The sequence below is a fragment of the Orbicella faveolata genome, unplaced genomic scaffold, assembly GCF_042242905.1.
Source record: "Orbicella faveolata isolate gen_17 unplaced genomic scaffold, um_ofav_v1 contig_27, whole genome shotgun sequence".
In the NCBI taxonomy this organism is placed as follows: Eukaryota; Metazoa; Cnidaria; class Anthozoa; order Scleractinia; family Merulinidae; genus Orbicella; species Orbicella faveolata.
The window spans coordinates 3,233,195-3,258,922 of record NW_028301555.1 but is presented as its reverse complement, the minus strand read 5'-3'; the positions used below and the strand labels follow the sequence as shown (position 1 = coordinate 3,258,922).

The 25,728-nt window shown below is 37.9% G+C and overlaps 2 protein-coding genes across 4 annotated transcripts; both read left to right on the top strand.

Annotated features, from left to right (window-relative positions):
• Positions 1-1,272: 1,272 nt before the first annotated feature.
• Positions 1,273-14,505, top strand: LOC149107171 (uncharacterized). 3 transcript variants are annotated; one of them, XM_089296562.1, is made up of 3 exons: positions 1,273-1,400; positions 12,103-12,263; positions 13,650-14,505. In XM_089296562.1, the coding sequence occupies exons 1-3, from the start codon at positions 1,279-1,281 to the stop codon at positions 13,736-13,738; spliced, it is 372 nt and encodes a 123-aa protein (XP_089152688.1). In that variant the 5' UTR covers positions 1,273-1,278; the 3' UTR covers positions 13,739-14,505. The 3 variants fall into 3 exon arrangements, 2 of the variants coding, with proteins under 2 accessions (XP_089152688.1, XP_089152689.1); XM_089296563.1 differs by having other exon boundaries at positions 12,886-14,505; XR_016209319.1 differs by lacking the exon at positions 1,273-1,400 and adding an exon at positions 11,524-11,597 and having other exon boundaries at positions 12,886-14,505.
• Positions 14,506-14,858: 353 nt separating this feature from the next.
• Positions 14,859-25,003, top strand: LOC149107170 (uncharacterized). The gene is made up of 13 exons (XM_089297115.1): positions 14,859-14,939; positions 15,372-15,387; positions 15,991-16,029; positions 17,213-17,257; positions 17,498-17,559; positions 18,117-18,173; positions 18,426-18,491; positions 19,210-19,266; positions 19,831-19,921; positions 20,906-21,007; positions 21,484-21,582; positions 22,295-23,295; positions 23,899-25,003. The coding sequence occupies exons 1-13, from the start codon at positions 14,859-14,861 to the stop codon at positions 24,007-24,009; spliced, it is 1,827 nt and encodes a 608-aa protein (XP_089153241.1). The 3' UTR covers positions 24,010-25,003.
• The last annotated feature ends 725 nt before the right edge of the window (positions 25,004-25,728 follow it).

The following is a 25,728-nucleotide window of genomic DNA, read 5'->3' as shown; positions in this document are numbered from 1 at the left end:
TTAACAAACTATACCCAACAAGCCTAACCAAGATTGTAGAAATTACGTACGCAATATATTAGGGACTTTCCAAGGGACGATTGTACAAGGAATATGTCAGAAGAAAAGTCAACAATGTGCCACGGGTTAATTTGCGCCGAAATTTTGCCTTTGCGAGTATTCCTTCTTTCTCCCCCAGAGAAATAACGTGACTTGAGCCCGCGATTCAATCGTTAAACCAATAACTGGTCAGCAGTCAGCTTTAAAAGAACACGCAACCTCGATGAGCTCTAAGCCTGAGCCCGCGATATAGTCACGTGATACTGGTCAACGGATAGCTTGTTGTAACAGCTGTATATTAACAATAGCGTGGAGGCCCAAAATCAAAGATGCAGCTATGGTAATGGTGCTACTCTCTTAGTTTTCAAGGTATTGGCGTACGGACGGACGGACGGATGGACGGACGTACGTGCGTGCGTACGTACGGACAGTCACATGACAACCAAAATTTTTCAGATCAATGGGTTACCAAATTTTCTAAGGTATGCGGCTCCGCTCGCGCGCCTTCGGTGCGCAGGAGCTCCGCTATAATACCCTCTAAAAGTTTGATGTTTCACAAGTGCGTTCAGTGCCTTGCTGTGATCAGATCTAATCTCTCCTCACAACAACAACGCAAAATTAAACGTGGAGGTCGGATAAAATAAGGAAATTGGCATCAAGTAGGGAGAATTTGTATCCACATCAGGGTAGAATCGAAACTAACTAATTAAAACATTCGTACTTCTATCTGGTGTTGTTTGACTAAAAAACTTGGTGAGCAAGTTATAATGGCTGAGTTTTCTTCGCTAGTTTGATTGCTGAAATGTGCGCGACAAAGTCCTTTGCATAGAAGTGCAGCGAACTGAAAAATAGAGAAGTTTAATCTAAAAAAGCAAAGATTAAAAGATGTACATTTTTTGTAAGATGATCGTGCCGTGGGGCGAGTAAGGCGAAAATTAATATCTTAAGAAAACCAGCGAGACTTAAAAGCAAAGTAGTAGGATTAAAATGCCTCTGAACAACAAATGTGCAAAATAACTGGAACAGACTCTGATGTCGTAACCGTTTAACTGGTTTTGCTTAGTTGCTCTCCTGTTGTTGTTGTTGTTGTTGTTTTTTTCTTACAGAAAAGTATTGAAAATTCAAGTGTATGTAGACATAACGTGTTCTTTACACAAAGTGGATAGTGGTCATTGACGGGAGATCTGGTACCTATTGTAAAAATCTGGCGACCAGAAATTTGCGCCAGAATTTTTTACAATGATTGACCGATGGATTTGTTCTGCTCTCTTAATACGAGTGGGTTGTACTCCTGTAGGATACCTACTCTTAATTGAAATGATGAATCTGGATGGAGCATTTGCCCCAGTTTCGACACAAAGGTTAGTTTTGTTTTAAACATGTGTTTAAATTTGCGTGCACGTAATTAAGCTAAAGCTTATTTTTAAGTGTAAGCTAAGTTTTAGAGTTTCAAATTTAAGTTTGAATAATAATTTTATCAGTCATTTACTCGAATTTATCAGAACCAAGCAATCTTTTGATCAAACCACAGCTTAAACCACTAGGAAGGTTGTACGGGGTGGTCTCTAGCACGGTTCACGAACCGAAAAAATTTTGAATAACGGATCACAGATATCAAAATTTCATTTTCTCGAATCACGAAAAGAAGCAAGTAGTGTACTCTTTTTAATAACCTGCTCTTGCACTTGAAAGAGTGTTTGAAGAAAGCAAAATCGTAAAAGGCCAAGGCTTTATATTGCAAATTGCATACCTAAATTACTCTCGACAGATGACTCTAACCATTCGGAGGACTCGCGTCTCAAAATCACACAGAAAACAGTGGTGAAATCACAAATATTGGTTAATAATTCAAGTTCTTCACGGGTCACGCAAAACCTTCAGATCACGGATCACGAAGAATAATTTCTTTAATTCACGTTTCACGGAAAATAAAATCAGCTAATCACACATCACGAGAATACCCGTGTACGACCTTCCACTACGTCTAAAATGCGTTTACTCTCTTAGAAGTGACATCGATAGCTAGCTGTTGTTTTGAAAAGTTTACAGACAGTCACCAGTGACAGTTTTATTGAATTTAACTTAATACACCGATTCCAGAAAAAAACCGGAAGTTGCACCGAAACGAAGCTTAATAGCCCTCGCGGTAAAAATTCAAAGCAACAGGGCGAACGAAGAAGAGATGTCAATCTCTGTTCTGATGATATTCCCGGCGTCAGTGTGAGCGAAGAACAGATTGAAAAATTGACACTTAGGCAATTGAAATTCTGGCTAAAAAGTCGCCGTATAAATTAAAGTGGCAAAATAAAGGAACTTTTGGAAAGATGTGTTTACCATCCTTCGATTGTCTCGATCTCTAAAATGCGAAAAAAACAACATGTTCTCACCATTTTTATTGCCTAAAAGAACTTTATTCATGGTTGGTTTAGGAAAAAAAATCTGAATGAAATGAAAATTTTAAAAATCTACGACCCTGACTCGAACAATAGCTTTACTAAAGCTAAAGTAGCTTAAAGTAGTAAAACTAATGAAGCAAGAGCTCGAAAGAACATACGGAAGTAAATTTAAAAATTGCTCCAGATATCGGGAATGTTGCAACAGAACATCCAAACGTAAACACATTTCCTATGGCTGATTCATTTTTCGCTGACGACTTCAGTCTTCTCAAGTTAGAGAACATCCGATCTCTTTTCATGAATTAACAATCGGTGCGAGAGAATAAGACAAATACTTGAGCTCAAAAGATGCTAATCAGAGTATCAAACAAGACCACGATCTACTCGCCAAGAATGGTACAAAACAAGGGTTCGCTACAGTGACAGCATCAATGCGTTACAGGGTAGGACGCAATCACAAAGCTGATTCATTGGTGAAATGACTAATAAAATTATCAAAGAAGTGTAACAAAGACTAATTCAGCCACATACCATGAAAGGTGCCTAGAATATTAGCAACTAGTAATGGACAAGTACACTGAAATAATGCATCAATAGGGATAGACGAAGGTGCAAGTAACAAAATGCTTTTTTTTTGTACAAGAGAAAAGGGAAGTTTTGGGGGCTCCCCAGTTGAGCTGGTTACAGACCCAAGTAAGAGCAATCTCCATGAAATCATTGAAGCCAAGAATATCATTGTTATGGATGGTGAGACCCTGAAAGATTGCCTTATAGTATCAATATGCAAAATGTTTGATACTGGTTTAAAGGTAAACACGAGTCATATTTACTTCAGTTTATGAAGTGCAATGTACAACAACTACTCTTTGTTGTGAACGGACTTGGAATGTCCTGGCTATAAATTGGAATTAACTGAGAATTTTTAATGAGCAAATTGCCTTGGACATAGAATGGTGGAAGGAGATGCTAAAGAATATTGAACAATTTATGATACATATATCATAATTATATGAACTGGCTTACCTAATGCTTAGAGATGGCCTTACAAGACGTGATTATTGCTAAAGCCAGAATAAATAATGTATATCAAAGTTCCAATAAGTTTGTCCAGCATTTAATATCAGAGAATCCAGCTACTTCCAGTTTTTCTCTGGTAATGTTGAGTGAATATTTCAAAATAGTTCAAAACATTTGGGAATCTATAAGATCATACAATGTAGGAAATTCTCAATGAGGTCAAATTCAATTGTACGTTTATGTTATTAGCAAATTATACACCAGACCATGTGTCCTTCTATGTTACACCCTGTGCCAGAAAATAGAACATGAAGCCACATAATGCACAATTTCAGTACGGTGGAAATCACCAAATATTTAATTGCCACTGATGAACAATATCATGTATTCTGTTTACATTCACTACCAAATGACAAATTAAACATTACGTGTCAGGAATTATTAGATAACTAATTTTTCTGCCAGTTTACAAGCAAATAGCTCACTATCCAGGGTTGATTAACAACTCTACACAACCTTAGTGGAGTTACACCATCAAATATATGCCATCCATTTATTCTCCTAATAGCCATTTCAGCTTGTATTCTTACATTTACAGTTCTGGTTCATGGTTGAAAAACAGTCTTCCTTAGAAAATTAGTAAAGTTATCGTCAGCTCTGGTTTACTTGGTCGCATAGAAGGGACGAAGATTATAACCTTCTTGCTTGCCAGTAAATGCTGTCAATCAAATCCCTGACATTGGGGAAATTCCTACAAGGCCTTAAGAGTGCCTGCCTGTAAAAATCAGACAAATTCTTAATTTCGCGGCAAGGGTCGAAAATTCGATTTCACTCATATTCTTATGGTAGATAGGCTAGGGCATGACAAAAACTACTGGATAGTTTTTTTGGCAAAATATCCTTTTATTTCAAAGAAATATGCAAATTACCAACTTCCGTCAAAATCGTCATTTGACTCACCATTTTATTAAGCAAGTTTGAGAGCCTCGCATGCAAACCACATCATTCTTCCGTCTTTAAAACACTCAAATATTTTTGTGCAATGTTTAATTGTGTACTGGGTTGGTTTTAGGGAATGTTGCGTTGTCTTTTTGGATGCAAAATAATCAAATTTCGAAGACATGTATTTCATTCACTTAAAAGTACTTCGTGAACATAATTGATTTTCACCAAGTGCGAAACGTTCAAATGGATTAAGCTTCTGGTGGTTGAATCGCAGAAGGATGATCTACAGATTCCTGTAAAAATTTCTTTGGGCAAATGATTGTGAGCGACGCGAGAGCTTTTCAAAGTACGTCAAAAATGCAAATATTTGACCATCCGTCGTCAAATTTCAATTTACGGGTTAGACGTATATTTTAGCTTACGCCACATGACTTGACCTATAATAAGTTGAAATAGACACAGAGCTGATAATTTCGAAATGTTCTAACCTTATTTGTTGCAAAAGGCAGGTCCAAAGCCGATTTGACGTGTTTCTAGTCGATCTCTCACCATTCGTCGCACATAAAGCAGAAGTTTGCTTTTGTTTACAAAAGGTTAACGTCGCCAACTGTCAACCTGTTATTGGTCGAATACCATGAATACAGGCACTAGCTTTATCAGCTGTTGTCTGAAACGTCAAAATGTACAACAAACGTGATTTGGACCGAGGCCACGTACACTATAGAATACGATTATATAAATATACACATATTATTATATATATGAACAAACAGATGAACAATGATTAAATTGTTTCATTTATCCTGAGAGTGCTCTATACAAAATAGATCAAAATGTGCAGCATATGCCGTGACAGCATTGCGTGACGAACAAATAACGGCTGTAAGATTGTGCTGTGCCGACATACTTATCAGCAATGGTCAGCAATCGATCAAACGTATTATTTTGGCGCAGTGCAAAGCAAGCAACTATCTACAAATGACTCAGCCGTTTTTGACTTAGATGCAGTGATGTTCATATGCGCAGAAAGATGGTTACATATTCATGGTATTCGACCAATAATAGGTTGACAGTTGGCGACGTTAACCTTGTGTAAACAAAAGCAAACTTCTGCTTTATATGCGACGAATGGTGAGAGATCGACTAGAAACACGTCAAATCGGCTTTGGACCTGCCTTTTGCAACAAATAAGGTTAGAACATTTCGAAATTATCAGCTCTGTGTCTATTTCAACTTATTATAGGTCAAGTCATGTGGCGCATGCTAAAATATACGTCTAACCCGTAAATTGACGACGGATGGTCAAATATTTGCATTTTTGACGTACTTTGAAAAGCTCTCGCGTCGCTCACAATCATTTGCCCAAAGAAATTTTTACAGGAATCTGTAGATCATCCTTCTGCGATTCAACCACCAGAAGCTTAATCCATTTGAACGTTTCGCACTTGGTGAAAATCAATTATGTTCACGAAGTACTTTTAAGTGAATGAAATACATGTCTTCGAAATTTGATTATTTTGCATCCAAAAAGACAACGCAACATTCCCTAAAACCAACCCAGTACACAATTAAACATTGCACAAAAATATTTGAGTGTTTTAAAGACGGAAGAATGATGTGGTTTGCATGCGAGGCTCTCAAACTTGCTTAATAAAATGGTGAGTCAAATGACGATTTTGACGGAAGTTGGTAATTTGCATATTTCTTTGAAATAAAAGGATATTTTGCCAAAAAAACTATCCAGTAGTTTTTGTCATGCCCTAGCCTATCTACCATAAGAATATGAGTGAAATCGAATTTTCGACCCTTGCCGCGAAATTAAGAATTTGTCTGATTTTTACAGGCAGGCACTCTTAAGGCCTTGTAGGAATTTCCCCAATGTCAGGGATTTGATTGACAGCATTTACTGGCAAGCAAGAAGGTTATAATCTTCGTCCCTTCTATGCGACCAAGTAAACCAGAGCTGACGATAACTTTACTAATTTTCTAAGGAAGACTGTTTTTCAACCATGAACCAGAACTGTAAATGTAAGAATACAAGCTGAAATGGCTATTAGGAGAATAAATGGATGGCATATATTTGATGGTGTAACTCCACTAAGGTTGTGTAGAGTTGTTAATCAACCCTGGATAGTGAGCTATTTGCTTGTAAACTGGCAGAAAAATTAGTTATCTAATAATTCCTGACACGTAATGTTTAATTTGTCATTTGGTAGTGAATGTAAACAGAATACATGATATTGTTCATCAGTGGCAATTAAATATTTGGTGATTTCCACCGTACTGAAATTGTGCATTATGTGGCTTCATGTTCTATTTTCTGGCACAGGGTGTAACATAGAAGGACACATGGTCTGGTGTATAATTTGCTAATAACATAAACGTACAATTGAATTTGACCTCATTGAGAATTTCCTACATTGTATGATCTTATAGATTCCCAAATGTTTTGAACTATTTTGAAATATTCACTCAACATTACCAGAGAAAAACTGGAAGTAGCTGGATTCTCTGATATTAAATGCTGGACAAACTTATTGGAACTTTGATATACATTATTTATTCTGGCTTTAGCAATAATCACGTCTTGTAAGGCCATCTCTAAGCATTAGGTAAGCCAGTTCATATAATTATGATATATGTATCATAAATTGTTCAATATTCTTTAGCATCTCCTTCCACCATTCTATGTCCAAGGCAATTTGCTCATTAAAAATTCTCAGTTAATTCCAATTTATAGCCAGGACATTCCAAGTCCGTTCACAACAAAGAGTAGTTGTTGTACATTGCACTTCATAAACTGAAGTAAATATGACTCGTGTTTACCTTTAAACCAGTATCAAACATTTTGCATATTGATACTATAAGGCAATCTTTCAGGGTCTCACCATCCATAACAATGATATTCTTGGCTTCAATGATTTCATGGAGATTCCTCTTACTTGGGTCTGTAACCAGCTCAACTGGGGAGCCCCCAAAACTTCCCTTTTCTCTTGTACAAAAAAAAAGCATTTTGTTACTTGCACCTTCGTCTATCCCTATTGATGCATTATTTCAATGTACTTGTCCATTACTAGTTGCTAATATTCTAGGCACCTTTCATGGCATGTGGCTGAATTAGTCTTTGTTACACTTCTTTGATAATTTTATTAGTGATTTCACCAATGAATCAGCTTGGATCAGTTCAGTCCATCACTTCATCGTCTGAAATATGCCTGTTAGTAGCAAACTGTAGTAACTGGTAGCAATGCACTTAGTAAACTACAATTTTAGGCAGTAATTTATCAGTGATTAAATCCTCTTGGCCAAATCTCTCTGATAATTTAGCAGTCTCCCCCTTGGGTCACCAGATCTTCCTGATCGAAGGACAGTGTTTGAGGAATATTACCTCATTTTCAATAATTCCAAAACTGACTTTGTCGCAGTCATGACTTACTTTGCAAACAAAGGTCATCCAAAGCTCATAAAAATCATAAAATCATGCAAATTAACTGCCAGACTAATCTCCATTTTTACTGTTTCCTGACTGACATTATTTTGAACAGTTTACTGACTAAATGGCTTATATTTAGCTGTTTACTGACTAGGGCTATACCCCATTGACACCCTCAGACTGCTAGCAGCCAGTTCCTAGTGCAAAGTCTGTAGGATGGAGTACTATTGGGGTTAGAATATTGGGAAATGTCTTTCAAGTAAGTGAAATGCTAGTTCCTGATCGAAAACAAATCCTTCAGATGTCAATATTTTCGTCAGCTGGACACACTATGATGACATACTAAAAGACCTTTAGTTAACGGAAGTTTGTTAAACTTTTCACTGTTAACCCTGTTAACTTTATGAAGGGGTAGCTCAGGGTACATATGAACTCCCTTGCAGGGTACAGTAGGCAAGTGACCCTTTCAAAATACCGAGAAATTACCTCTTTCTCACTCCCCAGAGATTTCTTTGGTACCTACTGTGTTCTGATCCTTTGCCTATTCTAGGGGATCGGGGGAAGAAATTTTTTGATTGGCTTCATCTGTCTTGGTTTTCTTCTAGATGGCAAAATTCTGTACTTACAGTAGAACCAAAACATATTTAAAGAGTTCAAAATGGTAAGGAATAGGCATCAAGAAAACTCAACTGATGGTTAAGAGAGTGCCAATTGCAAGAAGGTCTAAATCAAAGGTCTTGCTGAATACATATGGAATACATGTAATGCACCTATCAATGTCAAGTCGGGGGAGGGGGGGTCGGGCATAAGGTGGGGATTTTGACATTTTCTAAAAAATATTATCAAAATCCCCACCCCCAGGCAAAAAATAATTGTCAAAAATATCAAAATCCCCCACCCTGGGGCAAGGGAAGGCAGTCATATACCCTTCAGTCCTTGTTGCACACAAGAAGAAAGCAATAAATGACATACCAAAGACTCAATAAACATTTTTATTGTATATATAGCGAGAATTTTAGGCAATAACCCTTGCAAATAGAATTCTACATGTGCTATATTTTCATGTGTGAAAAATGCGATACGTCCAATCAGCTTCGCATACAGCATTCTTCACATATGCAAAATACAGTGTTTCAGCCAGAAAATTTCACTTGAGGGTCAAAGTGGCCCCTGAAGATCTTTTTTAGGGGCCAATTTTTTAGGAAAGGGGCCACTAAATTGAAAGCTACAGAAGGGAAAAATGCATCAGGGTACCAAGGAAAGTAAAGTAGCTTATTAGGATCTATGATAAAATTTAATAGTAAGTGCTTTTTGAAGGGTTTCTACTCAATAAAGTTTCTTTTGAATCAGATACTAGTATGAAGGATCTGTGCATTACAAGAGAACAATCCTTAGGCCTACATGACGTAGGCAATGATCAAAGGTTTGCAATGCATTATACAGCGATTTCAAACACGGGCAGCCATTTGGAAGTTTTCCGATATGAGAGAATCAATACAGCAAAGCAAAAGGACAGATTGACTTGAATGTTTTAGAAGCAAAGATCTCTCAATATGATTTTTCTAGGACATAATGTGTGACAAAATAATCGTTATTGATTGTCAACACAGAAAAATGCAGTCGCCATTATGCCGTATTATGGCAACTAAACCAGAATTTTTGGTCGCCAAGGGTGAAATGCTTGTTGCATTGACGACCGTATCGATCACAATTTCAAGCCCTGGGATGGCTTTTAAAATATAATTTATGCCTGTGTTAAGCCTGCGCAGTCTTGTAAAAGAAAAGGGCCAAATTGGCCCTTGTTTCGTTTTTCTGGGGGCCATCTCTGATTGTAACGCGGGATTCCCGCAATGCCGCGTTCTGGCGGAAACACTGAAAATATAACCAATCATCATCAAGAGTAGAACCATTTAGCCAATCAGAGCGAAGCACTCACATGGCTTCTGAGAAGCGCAGTCTTCAAATCAGCGCCCGCTTGAAGTTTCCTTTTCGAAAACATGGCTTCAGCTTCCAGTTGTAGTTCACTTTCGGAAAAACAGTAGCGGAATATATTCAACATCTTGATAGCTAGCACTCCAGCTTCAGAATCAATGGACAACCAAGAAACCAAGAAAGTAAATTTGGCATCAGGAAGCCATCAACATTCAAGGAACATTCAAATTTAAACAGTGTACATCAACAGAGTCCAAATTTGTCTTTGACAGTGATTATGGACAAGTGAAAACATTCCACATTTTGTATTTACGAATTCTTCCGTATTGTATTTAAGCTTGTGAAGGATCTTTGGTAGCCTGTTGCTGGACTGGAAAACGGATTTGTTTTTTCTTATGCTCAGTCATTCAGATCAGTCTTGAATGCTTTGCATTCTGGCATGTTAATTAGTTTATGGCAGGTATTGGGAAAAATAAAACTGATTTAAGGTCATTCCTCACAATTGCATCGCACATCCATACTGCGCATAATTTATGGCGTCATTAGCACGCGCTCATGCACGTGCATATTGAAAACATGACGGATTTGCCTTGATATTGAGCTCTGTCAGTTGAAAAATGGCTCTAGCTCACCAACGAGCACGGGCACCCCAATTGTTTTTCCAGTCATTGTAATCAACTAATCATAAGCTTTGCATGAGAAAAGACTGATCTAATTTCTATTGCTGAAAACTGAATAAATAAGAAAAAAGCAGATACACTGTGATCTTTTCTATTTTGTAGTCGGTAACCAAGTCAAGAAATTTGATTCAAATTTTTAATCAAGGATTTAGCTTTCTGCCTGAATCAAAGTTAAAATGTTTATTTGTGTCCGAAACAATGTATTGACTGTAGTTTAATGCGTGTTCTTATGAGTCTGGGCTCACAAAGATTTTACAATTACTGGGAATGTGTTTTTATAATAAGCATTAAATAATACCAAAATGTGGCATTTTCAATGCCTCAATGCTCCTTAATGAGCATGGGCACCCCCTTTTTTACTTCAAAATTGAAGTTATCATATGACAAATATTCAGTGGACAAAGTTTGAACAAAAATCTATTGTCACTTTTGTTTCAGAGGAATTACCTTAAAGGATATGTTTAATTCTCGCTATATATACAATAAACAAATTACAGCATAGAAAGTGCCTTGTACAGATTTTTATTCACTCGTTGCAAAACTTTGGAAAACGAACGAGTGAGCACAGCGAACGAATGAGTTTTGCAATTCGTGAATAAAAATCCGTACGTCGCACTTTCTTTGAAGTAATTTATATCTACAGTGCAATCACGCTTAAACGGGCAGGTCAGTTTTGCACAAGTATTTCCTTCAAAATCCGATAGAAAAACAGTCTATTCCCGGAAGATTGAAAGATCAATATTAAATCTATAGCTACGGGCATTAAAATTGAAAATTTTTGGCTTAGAAAGCAAAGAAACACCTTTTCACTCACCTTTCGATCAGCCATTCATTGCTCACGAACGCGGGAAAGTCATCCAAATGCCGTCTGGGTATTTTCCAAAATGGCGCCTCATTTCCAGACTCTCCCCATTATCCAAGATGGCGGCCATACCAAAATTCCCCACCCTGGGGACATGATGTCCGTTCAAAATCCCTACCCTGGGGAAAAGGTCACAGTCACAGTCAAATTCTCGTGGGTTGCTCGATACCCCCCCCCCCACCCCCCCCCCCCCATCCCCCATCACCACCAAGGCTTGACATTGATAGGTGCATAAAACCAAACCGGAACACTGCGGACAAGTTTAAAATGGACTTCAGTTCTCAGGACCTACGGTAGGAGAATATCGCTAGTTCAACCTAATGCATCGCTTATTAAATTAGCGTTTTCTTCTAGAGGGACTGTTTTAGTGTTTTTTATATAAACGTTTCAGCTGACTTTTGCGTTCTCAACAGATGAACAACAACATGCAATTGGATAGCACAAGTACACTTTTGGAGAACACTCATAAATACCCAAGTCACTATTTTTCATGAACACGATCTTTATGTAGTTCACCTATTTATAATTAAGTGGAGCTTTCTGACTTCACACTTTCCGTTCCGCAATGCTCGTTTCCTTAAGGGCCACTTAGATGAGTGTTAAGCCATCGCAAATGGAAAACGTGGCTGAGTAGGGAAGGAGGAGAGACAAGGGCAGTATGGCCAAGTAGGGAAGAACGCCGTGCCCATTCTCGTCCCTTTCCCCTTTAAGCTAAAGCATCTTGCCTCATACCCCTGCTGAATTTCGAGAGAAAAACAGATTGCCAGCAGTCTAATTTTTACCCTAATTTGTTCACAGGTATCCCAGGCTCGCTCTCTTTGGGAGCCGTGAACATTTATATGCTATTACATCGCATAACAGCGTAACAGAGGAGAACGATGAAACTGAAAGTCGCTGGAATTGTTTTGAAACGGCCCCAAAACGGCATGGAGACGAAAGTAACACACAGAAGAGTCGAGGTACATGCAAGTCGTTTTTATTCAATTTCTTTCTCATATTTTGCATTGTGACATACGATTATTACATTCCCATTCAAACTATTTTATATAATAATTAAATGAATGCGCGCGCTTTGATTGGTCAATCAGCTATGGTTTATTGTGCCAGTAAACTCATGGAAAATTTCACATGTCTTCTGAATTATTATATAAAAGCAATAGACCACAAGTTTTTCTGGTTTAGAGGCATGATAAACCACTTGGGATGTTGGAAGAACACGAGAAGAATTCGCAGATCACTCGCCTGCGGCTCATGATTTACAAATTCTTCTCGTGTTCTTCCAACATCCCGCATGGTTCATCAGCCCATAGACCATAAAAACTTGTGGTCTACTGCTTAAATATTTACGCTGTTATGCAATGTCATATACCATAGAATTCCAAAAGTAATGTTCAACTGATTACCCTACATTATATATCATTTGACTCTGCTACTAGGCAAATACAGCATATAAATCATAGTGTGAAAAAAAATTCAGGCATATTCAAAATCATAAAATCACAGATAGCTTTTCAAGTAAATGTTCAGTCCTCCATCCACGTGACCAGTGCTCAAGGACCGAGATTTTTTCTTTTACTGTAGTGACTTCTTGAAAGGGCCATTGCTTTTGGGTGGGCTGCTACGTTCAGGGGAAGCGTTACTTTCGCGGTTCACTAGGTAGGTAGGTTAAGTCTGCATACGAGCCAAGTGGCCCATCAGGCCGGAGCTTATCCCGGTTTCTGTAGCATGAAGCGGCTAGGAGTATTTCTACTCCCCCCTGGATGGGATGCTAGTCCATCACAGGGTTACCCCTACCATTAAGTTCATGAGTGCCCATTTATACACCTGGGTGGAGAGAGGCACTATGAGAGTAAAGTATTTTGCTCAAGATACAGTGCTGAGCAATGTGCAGGGCTTGAACCTGGACCGCTCGATCTGGAGACGAGCATACTAACCATTAGTCCACCGCACCTCCCACAAGTAGAGTACATGTACATGATGTACAGTGTACGTAACTGTATCCTTTAATAATTTTTTATTGATAAAATCTAATATTAAATAGCTTTGTTTTTATACCAGCAATAGGAAGGAATTCATGTCAGGATTCTAATAACATACATGACTGTGTAGCTAGACTGAACACTTTTACTCGTACCTCTCATCTTGTACATACTCTTATGTATGACTACAGTGTATCTTAAGGCCCCTATAATTTAATAATGTATTAATAATGTATGATTCCAGGCTAATAAAGACCTTACGCTAGTGTATTGCTCACTTCAATCTAGAACTGTAATGATCTTTTGAGCAGTTGAAATTGTTAATGACTGCTTCTCACAAGTCATATTTCTGTGTGGTTTTGTTAGTTCCTTTGTTTGCTGGAAGGTACAAATTTGTTCAAGTTATTGGACAAGGACAATCTTCAATCCTGGTTGCTGCAGAAGTGAGAAAATAGTAAACAGCTTCATCCTTGTTTACTGTTCAACCTGTACATGTACATGTGTGGTATGCAATACAATATGAAAAAAACATCCACATTCGCTAATTGCTGAAAATTGTAATCATCAGGTACTGTGCATACGTTAAGTGCTCTGAGTTTTATCATAATAAATATTCTTTCTCTTTTTCAATTTGCAATGCTTCATGAACAAAATAGGTATTTTAGCCTCCTTTTGAAGCCTACAGCTTCATCCTTGTTTGCTGTTCAACCTGTAATATGCAATACAATATGAACTTTACACACTTGCCTAAAGGCGCATGTGTATACAAGAAGAGACAAGTGACTCATAGGATATTCTATGATATACCGTGTACCACTCAAAATCAAATGTGCGTGTTTAATTTATAACTACAGTAGTATGTACATGTTTCTTCCTAATTATTGTTATGAGAGCCAAATACAGGTATGGTACTGCTCAAAAGTTAGTTACCACCTCACATCACATTTTGCAAGATGCATCTTGTTTGTTGCAAGACATGTCTTGTTTCTCTCAAGATGTGTCTCGTCTCTCTCAAGAATCCCAAAATCATTTGTTATGGAACACAGTGCTCACAATTTAAGCCTAACATGCATGTCAAAGACAACTGCTCAATGTACACATAACCAAATGTTTGATCAAATGTGAGATACTGTATGTGACTCACTAGTAATCTCTTGTTCTATTCATGTCGAACAAACATGTCAAGTGTAATGTGAGAACTAGAAGGTTAATGGCTTGAATAGTTTTCTACATGATAAATTAATTTTAATTCCACCTAAATGCATGCCTACACCACACATGCATGCATTCGTGATTTTGGTCAGTTGCCCATGAAAGCAGTCGAGAATAAAGTAGTGTCAAGGGCAAGCAACTTTATTTAGCATTTAACATGTGTGCATACTGAAAATCTGCTCGAAATGGATTAGTTTTCGCTATCAATTTTCACTTTTTTAACTGCAGGAGGCAGATTGCATTCAGCAGCTGAATAAGGCAGATATCCTTTGTGTCTCCAGAACTGCCCAGTTGTAAATGTAAGTCACAGATGTACAGTATTTTTGTTTCAAAATGTTTCTTTTAAGTGCAGAGGACACAACAATGACAGGGAACAGAGTGTTTTACTCTGGAGTAGATGACATCAAATTGACAGCTTTGCTGGAACAGGAATCCAAGACAAAGGTGATGACCATGAAAGTGAATTAATCTCAGCCTCACTATCAAGGTTCGTGTCTTCTCCATCGCATTATCTGAGAGAATGTTGAGAGATGTGTTTTTTTCTCCTCTTTTATGGTAGTGTGCACTGATATAGTGACTGTACTGTATTAATTGTGAAGAAAATTGTAATTATTAATTAAAAACACTTTTCACTGACTGACAAACACCAAATAATATTATTTTGGACTTTCAGAATGTTTTCTGCTTTGAGAGTCGCTATTGTTTGGTGTTTGAGTTGCTACGTCCAAGACCTCTCCATCAATACTTTGAGGTAAGTTGCAGGCCTTTTTGTTTCAGGTACAGTACAGTATTAACAGATCATGTTGCATCTTCATAGCATAATTATATTATTGGAACATTGAGTGATCAAGACTTTTCCAGAGTTTTAATTTGCAGAAATGTCAGTTTGAAGGTGAGGTAAGAAATTTGAGATTGTATAATTTAGAAAAAAATTATATTTAATTAATCGACATGTAAACACAATAAAATAGATTTCAATTTTCTTAAAAATATGACATATTCATGGGAAATGCACTGATTGTGGGAAAATGAGGAATTATATTTTTTCAGACTTGCAGTACACCTTCCCTCTGTGTTCATAAGAGTTGCAATAAATATAATAAAATTAATGATCTGAGTGTACATTACACGTCCGTGATAATCATGCAATTACAGTATGTTATTCATATTTCTGTAGGCTTGGTCATCTCATTTCTAACTCAGAAATGTAATTACAACTTACACTTGCTCCAACTCATAATGAAAACTCTTTCTGTGCTATTTGCTTTGAGCTTATCATGACAGCAAAGAAAGTCATCTCCAGTAACCCTGAGGGCTTAAGTGGTTTTGCTATTGGGTCAGTGAATTCTGTCCTTCTCACTTGTCGTGGGAAAGTTTTTTGACGGAAATTCAAATTACAGATTGAAGTAATGTAAGAGATGAAATGACACAATACTTCTCAACTTGTCATAAACATGATAAAGTGTTAATTAAAATAAATTATTTTTACCAATAGGAGGCAAATTTGAAAGTGATCAGAAAAATAATGTTACAAGTGAGTATTATTTTACACTGTGAAGTGATAAACAGCAGTAAGATTAAGAATACTTTTATTTTAATTACCCCCCTCCCCGATATAGGAGAAAGAAAAGACTGTACAGACCTTCACTCTGTAGAATGTTTTTGGCATTCCTTAAATACCTCCTCCTTTTGAGAACCTTTGGATCTACTACTGATTACAAGTTGATTATCACTTTTATTGTATAAACACTAATGAAATACCAGGTGAGCTTGCTTTAGCTTCACACGTGAAATAACATGTATGTTAATTACTATGTTATCTTCTCACGTGAAAAATCATATTTGCTTAATGCTGCAGTACATATTAAATCACCCCTTTCACAGCAAAAGTGAAACATTTGGTTTCGTATTTTGTTGGTCTTTAGACAATAAATACAACAGCATAATGCCGTTGAAAAATATTTCAATCATTTGCTGTGCTCACTCGTGAAATATTTTTCAGCATTCAAAGATGTGAAATCTCTTATCTCTGTGCTGCCATGTCACATTCTCAGATCTATATGGTATTATATTATTATTAATAGTCTAATACCAACATGCATATTATGTGTTGTGCACATGTAGTTTTACATCTCAATAAGAAGATCCTCACGCATTTTAACACTACTGTCTCTATGTGCATGTCGTATTACAGCTTTTACAAGCCCTTGGATTCCTAAAAAGGTGAATTATGGAGGCTTTGAACATAGACAATACTGACAACTGCTCAAGACGGCAAGTGCAAGCTAATGTTCTCATTGGCCACATGTACAACTGAATGACAATACACTTGCGGTTGTCAATGGACCTTTTTGGCGATACAGCGGCCGTTTTGAATTCTATTGTTTCAAATAGCTACATGTATTATAATTATGGGTGGCTCAGGGGTGCAAATTAGTATTTATTTGCTCCCAATCATTCCATAATTATTATGGCTATTTAAAACAATAGAATTCAAAATGGTCCATTTAGACACCTGGCTCTATGCTGTGTACAGGGCAGAAAATTGTCTTTTTTATGTTTTTGTTTCATAATTAAGTTACTTGAAATTGTTGAGGTTAGGTTTTGGCAGACTTTTATCCCTGTTATTAACATTTCTGCCCTTGTTTTGTCAGCAGTAGTTAATGTTTTGACTCTTCACTTTCTATAAAATAGGGAATCTCAATCTACGAGTTGAGTGTACCTGGGAGTGGAAATACAACTTGCAGTAAAATTAATATTTTGTAAGTAGTTTATTAAACATTAAGAAACAATGTTACATTTACACACCCTTTTGTTGAGGATATTGAGGCAAAGTTGTACCTGCACACTCTGAGACTGCAGGAATGCGTTTCATGCCTTCAGGATGAAGACATTGTTCTCACACCTACTCATGCCTACCAACCAACTTCCTGTGCCTTAAAGTTGTGAATCTTGAGCCATAAAAGCCTTCACTGACACAGTTTTATCTTTGTCTGTTTCAGGCGAGGAAATCAAGATAAAAATCGTGGACTTTGGGAATGCAATACATTGGGTTCATATAGAGGTACAGCAAACTATGTTATCGTCCACAATTATTACTATTACCATAAAGTTCTGGGCTGGGTTGTTTGAAAGGTGGATGAGGCTCTCCACCAAATAAATCCCTATCCAGTGGATAACATGGTTTGTTTTGTTAACACTTATCCCCGAGGGACAACTGATTTATCCAGTGGATAGGTGTTATCCAGCCTTTGAACAACTGGGGCCAGTAAGTAAACACATGATTCCCAAAGTACCAACTTTCCTAAATTTAAGTGATAGCAACCTTAAGCATATCACTACTATAGAGCAGCGCATCATTTGCTTATAAATAATCTGTTCCGATGCACACTATGTTAATTTAACCTGCAATCAAGTACAGTCCTGAGAGAAAAAAACTTACTGCCTGATTGTAGGTTATTAAGTGAGTGCAGTCTTATTATTTATCATATTTACTGAGCAGGATACTAATAATTATGTAATACTTATTAACACATAATTTGATGTTTTTAAGTCGTGACTGTATGATTTCAATATTTTTAAATACGTTTTTAATTTCTATTTGTATTTCCTGATTTTCAGGTTTCCTTGTATTATGATGAGTTTGAACTGCAAACATTACTTTACCGAGCTCCAGAGGTGATCAACTGACTTACTGCTTATGTGAAAAACATACTTGAACATTGTGAAATTTATATAAGTTGTACACATATTACATGTAGGTGACAGTCTGGGAAATCTTCATTTTAAGATGTAATTTGACATAATTTTTTTTTTTTAAATATTGCCTAAGATTTTTTGAACAAATTCTGCTATTGAAGGGATATGAGGAAACATAGGAGAGCATTCTGATACTACACGTCTGGTAACTTAAGGTTTGACTCTTTACAGGTGATGTTTGGTGTTCCATTTGGTCCAGAAATCGACATCTGGTCTTTGGGGTGTATCCTAGCAGAGGTACGCCTCAATTATCTTCCAACGTGTGTAGTAAATCTGCTGTAAATCAATGTAAGTGTACCAGACTTGACTTGGAATTCCTTAGACTCGATATCATTCTTTCTGAACTGCTTATGTACCAACAGTTTCTTAAATTTTGAAATTTGAGAATGGGTTTCATTTTGGATGTTTTATTTCTTTCATTGTAGTATAATAATACGTGCAATATTAATGTCTATTACAAATGTATATGTCTAGCTCTGTGAGCAGGCAAGATGAACCGATAAGGAAGTGGTGTGAAATATTATGTATGTCCAGTCACAGAGTGCAGGAGAAGAAACCAAAAGAGTTTATTGTGGATTATTTTTGGCACTCAAATAAAACCCGCTCTAAATTATTAATACAAAAAAAAGCAAGCAAACTGTCCTCACAAGGATCCTTTCCTGACAAAGTCATTGTGCATGTACTTTAATATGCCGGCCCACAGTTTATATACTGTATACTTACTTGCCAATGTTCGTACTCTTGGGTCCATGTAAGTCCTAATATAGCTTGCGAACAGGCTCTAGTGTTATCTGGCTTTTTACTTTGGCATGCCAGCGAGGTTACGAATGATACGAGTTGCTGAATGAACAGCAAAGTAGGGGTTTGGGGGCTTACAAACTAGACACGAGCTTAGTGTATAGTTTAGCCTACAACCTCGTCCTAATACTGACCTAATCTGGATCTTGCTTTTCAGTTGTACATTGGGAAACCTTTATTTCTTGGAAGAAATAAAAATGAAATCTTGCAAGAGGTATGTGGCAGTTATGACAAGCACTTCCAAGAAAGCTTGCCTGAAGGCTATCAATTGGTGTTGCTAATCTAAAACACCAGTGATGTGAAATGAGATTCTTTGAAGGCAATTAACATAGGGAAAGGTTTATGTTCAAGCCTAGTGGCCCATGAAGCCAGCCCTTCTCACTGGTTTAAGCTGCATGGAGAGACGAGTCCTGAGTATTTCAACTTCTCCCAGAATGGGATGGTGCAGTAGTCCCATTGCAGTACTTGAAGAGAAGCATTATTTTGCTCAAGGTCTCAGCAGAGATATCCTAGCAGGGTCTCGTCCCAAAATACATGGTGGGCTCCTGCACCTCCCATGCAATAAACATGGGACAACAACAAAACAAAAATTCCCGATTGACAGTAGTTTCACATCATTAAGTCCTGCTATGGCAGATGTTAATGTTTCTCTAATATGCTTTGACTTGATTATTGAGAAATCCAACCAGACTTTTCATGGAACCTTTTGATTTTGTTTCCATTTACCTTCATGCTGCTCATTTTCTACAAAAAATCTTTTTGGTCTCGTTTTTGGCAGGTGACCTCAGTCTTTGATCCCATACCTAGGAATCCATTCCAGACTGTCAAGTTTTTCCAAGAATTGTCAGAGTTTGTTGGCCACAATCCAGGTATGTTTAAGGTAGAATAGTTAAGGTTAAGGCTAGGTTAAATCGGTTTAAAAGCCAAGGTGGCCTGCCGCCTGCCAAGCCAGGGTTTGACTCCAGTTGCTATTGCATGAAGTAACCAGGAACTTTATTCTAAGTCACTTTATGCAATAGAAATTGGAGTCAAACGCTGGCCTGGCAGGCGACTTGAGTACCTCTCCCCTAAATTGCATGTTACTCCATGGCAGATTAGTCTCTCCACAACCTTTTTTTTTTCCTTTATGAAAAGCGAGCCACCAAATTTCTTTCCTTTGTGAAAAGCGAGCGCGCAACACAGTAAGTGCGACTGTGGATGTTGTTTTGTTCGCGCCCTTGATAATCAGAGGAAATGGAAAGTCTTGTGCGCAGGCTGCCGCAATTTAACCCGACGGCGTTTTTGTGAGGTTTCCCTCACAACTTTGACAGCACCTATATTTGATATAACTGAGTGGAGAGAGATACTGTGAGTGCAAAAACATGACACCATGATCCATGGCTAGTCCACGAACCTGGACAGCTGAATCTGGACTACAACACGGTAACCACCAGGACAGCGTGTCTATCTTTAAAGAAATACCCAACGTTGTAGGTTTTGTGCTCAATCTGGAGAATGTGTACTAAAACAATTAGACTACTTGCTCTCGTTTTCTATGAAAGAGAGTCAGCTTGCCCACGCCTCGTTGACTATTTGCTCATAGAAATCTGGAGCTCATACAAAGTAATCTAATTGTTAAGTAGAAATACGATTTTTCACCAATCAGCACACATATGTTCTTTGAGCCAAGATATGAGCCAACATTTTAAGTTGTGAATTTGTCCCAAACTTGTTAAGTACATGTTTATCACAAATGGCACAGGTTACAAACTTTACCCGAAATTTTTCAATTTTGTCCTTCTAAATCAGTCTTGATACCTCAAACCTTCACCATCCTTGTTACCTGATTCATTGTTTGTCATTACTTTTAAAAGTTCATCAGCTCGTCATTGTGACTAACCTGATGAAGAAACTTCACAACTCAAGGAATTACGCCTTTGCAAGTTTACTGGTTGGATTGCTGCAGTACAACCCAGGTAAGTTTACTGATATTAGCAAACATGCGCTATGCTCTGCAAAGACTTAGCACAAATGAAAGTCTTAGTCCGTGAAGATTAGAACTTTTCATTGAGATTTGCAGTTCTAGGGCAAATGTTCTTCCAACTGATCAAAGTGACCTAACAATCACTGCAAAGACTGTCTTTCAGACGCAACCGCTTTGCACCTCTTGACTGGTGTCGTAAAGGGCAAGAGGTGAGGGAGACTGAGAGAAACTCGAGTGCACCGAGAGAATTATGTGAAGGAAGAAGAGGAGAGAGAGGAAGATCTCCCTTTGCTCTCTCCGCCATCTTGGAAACAGGACCTTTCAGTGGTGTCCTCTTTTCCCTCCTTCCCATAAACCCTCGCGCTTTTATAGAACTCTAAAGGAATGACTGGGTAAGAGTCAGCTTCAACCAGAACCACATGAAGTTGTTTTCTTCAGTATTTACAATTCGTTGATTTCGTATTGCAGGTAAACGACTTACACCTTGTCAAGCTGCTATGCATCCATTCTTGGCTCCTGAGTTTCCAAGTGCTTATCTGTTGCCATGGCAAGGAGACAAAGTCTCAGGTAAAATTACTGTAGGTATTTTTTTTAGATTTCATTGCAAGAAGATAACAGAGGGAAACTATGGGTAAAGAGTTATATTAGCCACTGTAGCGAGTTTGCAAAGCTAATGTTTCGAAATCAATGTTTTCAATCTTTGATGCACTACAGTAAAAAACCCCACCTAAGAACCTAGTGGTTAAGAACCTGCTGGCAGAAATTTACTATTTTAATACCCAAAAATATGAGAAACTGTTTACCCAAGTGATAGACAGTTTAACCAAGGAGTGCTACTTTGAGATTGCAAATGTATATTACAAGAAAATACATTATTCAGTTGTGAATAAATACCATAAATTTAAGGACAAAACCAAAGTTGACGTATTTTTCTGATAATCAACAACTATATCTCCTTCAAAGAAATTAAGAACCCCAAAATAAATTGCTAATAACTACCCCAAAATACGTACAAGAACCTATTTTGTCAGACTTCAAAAAATACAGGTTCTTGCATGTGGGTTTCTACTGTAATTAAAAATAAAACACCCAAGCGGGGAAAGCACAACTGGCTTTTTAAACAGTAACTGTTTTACAAATTTCCATTGTTGAACTCATCTAATTTGTGAACACGGTAAAGTGAAACAAAACATTTTGAAGAGACTGGAGAAATGATCGTTCCTTTTATGGGCATTTTAAATTCAACTGCTTAACGTTTAAGCAAACTCTTTTGTTTTAGATGCAGCTGGCGCCGGCTACACAGATATCTTGCTCACTACTGCCCAATATGTCTCCAAGCCTCGTGTAGACGAGGAGATAGAAAGACAACAGTTTTCTGGAGCTGAACTATTGAAGATGGGAACAACCGTGCTTTATAGTAGTCGGAAAATTTCATCTCCTTTGCTAGCAAAGAAAACAAAGGAGAATGGCTTGGAGAACGTCTCCCAAGCAACAAGTGTGAATTCTGCAAGTATGCGGATAGACAATTCCAGATATGCAATGGAGGGACCCCATACAACGAACATATCTACACCAACCTACCCTCGGAATGAAAGATCTGTTGCTCAGAAAGACAGGATGTGTGTCGGTAATGTAGAGAAGAAGGAAAGAGAACCCTCTGTCATCGTCGGGTCTGCTTCCCCAGCTCACACAAATTCTGTACTTGGAAATTCAAACAATAATTCGTTAAAATTAGAAAGCAAAGATCCGCCAGATCTGGTGAAGGTTACACAAAAAAGTGCATCGGTTTCTTGCTGCAACGAAGTTGAGCGATGTTTAGTGAAATCAAAGAGCTGCCTTCCTGATAACTCCAAACGGGATGGGGATATGATACCGGGCAAGTGTGTTGAACACAGTGTGAGAGGTCATGTTACGCCAGAAAAACTCAATAGAATTCCCTCGCGGTGGAAAAGCAACATCTTAAATACAAAGAGAGCAGAGAATGATGATAGATTTACTCACACTGCGACTTCTACGACAACGGGATTCGATTTTGACAGTAGTTCATCCGGTGATGAGACGAATTCTTCAGCGAGGACTCGTGTCTATCACAGAAAAACAAACTCCAGAAAACAAGAAAGCGATTTGCCTCCAGAAAATAAAATACGTAAATTTTGCCACGATACTGCTGGCCAGATTGAAGAAAAGGCAAGTAAATTTGGACACCAGGAACATCGTTGTCAGTTGGTGAATACCCCTGTTGTGGGTAAAGGTCTCAGCTCCCAAAGGAAAGAGAAAAAGGTTCGTGTGACCCAACACCCATAAATTTCTTTAAACACGTCCATAAAGAGTTAATATTCAGAAGATGGCTATTTTGATAGCAGAGGCCCATTGTATTGTGATTTCACCGTCAAAGAAATTAAAAGGAAACGCTTTATGATCGACATGTCCAGTTCTGCAATATCTGTTCAGACCTCCTATGGGACATTTGCTTGCTTGCTTGATTGCTTATTTGATCGATTGACTGACCGACTGATTGATCGACTCGCCGAGTGATCAAGCAAGCAAGCGAGCAAGCAAGCAAGTAAGCAAGCAATCAATCAATTAATCAATCAATCAATCAATCAATCAATCAATCAGTCAGTCAGTCAGTCAATCAATCAATCAATCAATCAATTAACTGTTTAATAAGAGGACTGCGCAGAAGGTGATATCAAGAACCAATTCACGTCTCTGGTCCTCAAGCCGCCATTAGCTCCACATTTTTGTCTTCATTGGACGCCGTGTACTGTGGTAATGGGCTGTGCAATTTCGATTCCTAAATGCACCGAAAAGATATATTTGGTAACCAGAAACCTTAGTTTGATTAATTTTGTTTTCTCTTGATTTCACTAACAACATTAGATGTGTCAAGGACCATTACAGCAGGACTCGGAAAGAGCTGGAGTCTCACGTGGGAAATGCCAAGATGATGTAAGAGTTTTTCTTTACACTCCAAAGCTAGAAATACAGTGAAAACCCGCAGCTAAGTACCTAGTAATTTAACAACCTACAGGCTGAAATTTGGCATTTAAATACCCAAAAATATAAAAACCTGTTCAATCTGAGCTCGAAAATTCTAACTCTCCTTCCTCGCATGCATACATTTCCTTTAAAGAAGTTCTGAGAATTTGATAGCACATCAAGACGATATTCCTTTGTTGATGATCTTGCTTATTCTCGTCACCTGTACTCATTACAATATGCACAAGTTAAATGCGCAAGTGTTACCTTCCCGGTCAGCGGTGTTTCAGTATGCGCATGCGTCAGGATTCCACGTGTTCTTGGACTAAAGGGCGTTATAGTGGGTTTGCGTTTAGTCAGCGTTTTCTTGAGCATTAGCGTTTTTTTGAGCGTGGAGACTCGTCTCAGAGGCTGATTCCCTCCCCTGTCCCTCCCTGTCTTTTCACTGTTTTATCAGTGGGATGGGTGCCTGGTTTTCTTCCTTCCGCTTGGGAGCTAATGGCTGGGTTGCCAGGATTTGCCAGCCATAGCTAGCCGTGGGAGCGGTCTCCATCTAGCAGCTGGCTGCCGATTATGGAAACTCAGGGATGTCTCAAGCACCCAACTTAAACTTTGCGAGGCAGTTGTTAATTGATTGTTTAAGGAGAAATAAGATTTGGATCATTATTCAGAGCTAGAGTTCTCAGTGTTTTTTTTTCCTACATCCAAGTCACTGTTGCAAGCCAGCCAGTTCTCTTGTAAAACCAAAAGGCTATTCGAGGTGTGAGGTGAATGGGGAGATTTGTCCCACCCCTCCTCAATCGCTAAGGTTTGACTTACAAAACTGGAGTAAAAATTATAGGTCAGCTGAGATCTAAGCTTCTGTTCTTCACCAGACTGGCATCTCAAAAGCCCTGCATGAAGTTGGTTCACTGACCTAACACTTGAATTGTTTCTAATCAGCTTGTTGTTGTTTTTTTATATTTCAGGAGGTCATGTTACTCTAACATGCTGTACAAGACATAAACTGTACATATATATCTTTTTATTTGTGAAGAATAAAAATGAAAGATATCTTTAATAATTATTCTTGAAATTTACACTGAGTGTAAAAAGGTTATTGTTTTGTTGAGCTTTTGTTTTTTGTTTTTTGTTTGTTTGTTTGTTTGTTTGTTTGTTTTACATTTGCGAATGATATGGATCACGCTAAATGTGACAAACTCGTGAACAAAAACATAATTCTGCCGAACAGGGTTCCTGGAATGTCGAAAGAGCACTCGTCAAGATCAATCCTGTGTAATGGACCTTTTTACATATGTCACGCTTTTCTGATTTTTTTTTTTCATTCAAACAAAAAATGAGCCTCGCCGCTCATTAGGACCCGTTGCAAAGTCCCGAAAATATGAGTCCTTGGAAACTATGGGAACTTCTCAGTTTTTACAAAGTAATGTATGCCATGGGGCAAGCATCGACTCCTGGCATACATTTCTTTCAAAAAATTGGCAAGCTTAGGGTCCCATCACCCGACTTCCATGTCTTTGCAACCGATGTTTGTGAAACCCCGCTTATTTGTTTACTTTGGCACGATAAATTTGATGTGTGGAAGTGGTTCTCTGTTTATATGCAAGACACGAAAAATTATTCATATTGCGTAACATCGGTCCATTTTCAGGATCTTTAAAAATCCACGGCGGTCATGCGCAAGGACCCTTTGCATTAATGGCGCTGACATTTGAATAACAACACTTATAC

Bases quoted from the DNA above. Each gene is read 5' to 3' on its own strand.
- LOC149107170 (XM_089297115.1), top strand. From the start codon at position 14,859: ATGACAGGGAACAGAGTGTTTTACTCTGGAGTAGATGACATCAAATTG. The intron at 16,030-17,212 runs GTGAGTATTATT...CTACGAGTTGAG, and splicing joins TCAGAAAAATAATGTTACAA to TGTACCTGGGAGTGGAAATA. The intron at 18,174-18,425 runs GTGATCAACTGA...GACTCTTTACAG, and splicing joins TACTTTACCGAGCTCCAGAG to GTGATGTTTGGTGTTCCATT.
- LOC149107171 (XM_089296562.1), top strand. From the start codon at position 1,279: ATGATTGACCGATGGATTTGTTCTGCTCTCTTAATACGAGTGGGTTGT. The intron at 1,401-12,102 runs GTTAGTTTTGTT...ATTTGTTCACAG, and splicing joins GCCCCAGTTTCGACACAAAG to GTATCCCAGGCTCGCTCTCT. The intron at 12,264-13,649 runs GTACATGCAAGT...TGGTTTTGTTAG, and splicing joins TAACACACAGAAGAGTCGAG to TTCCTTTGTTTGCTGGAAGG.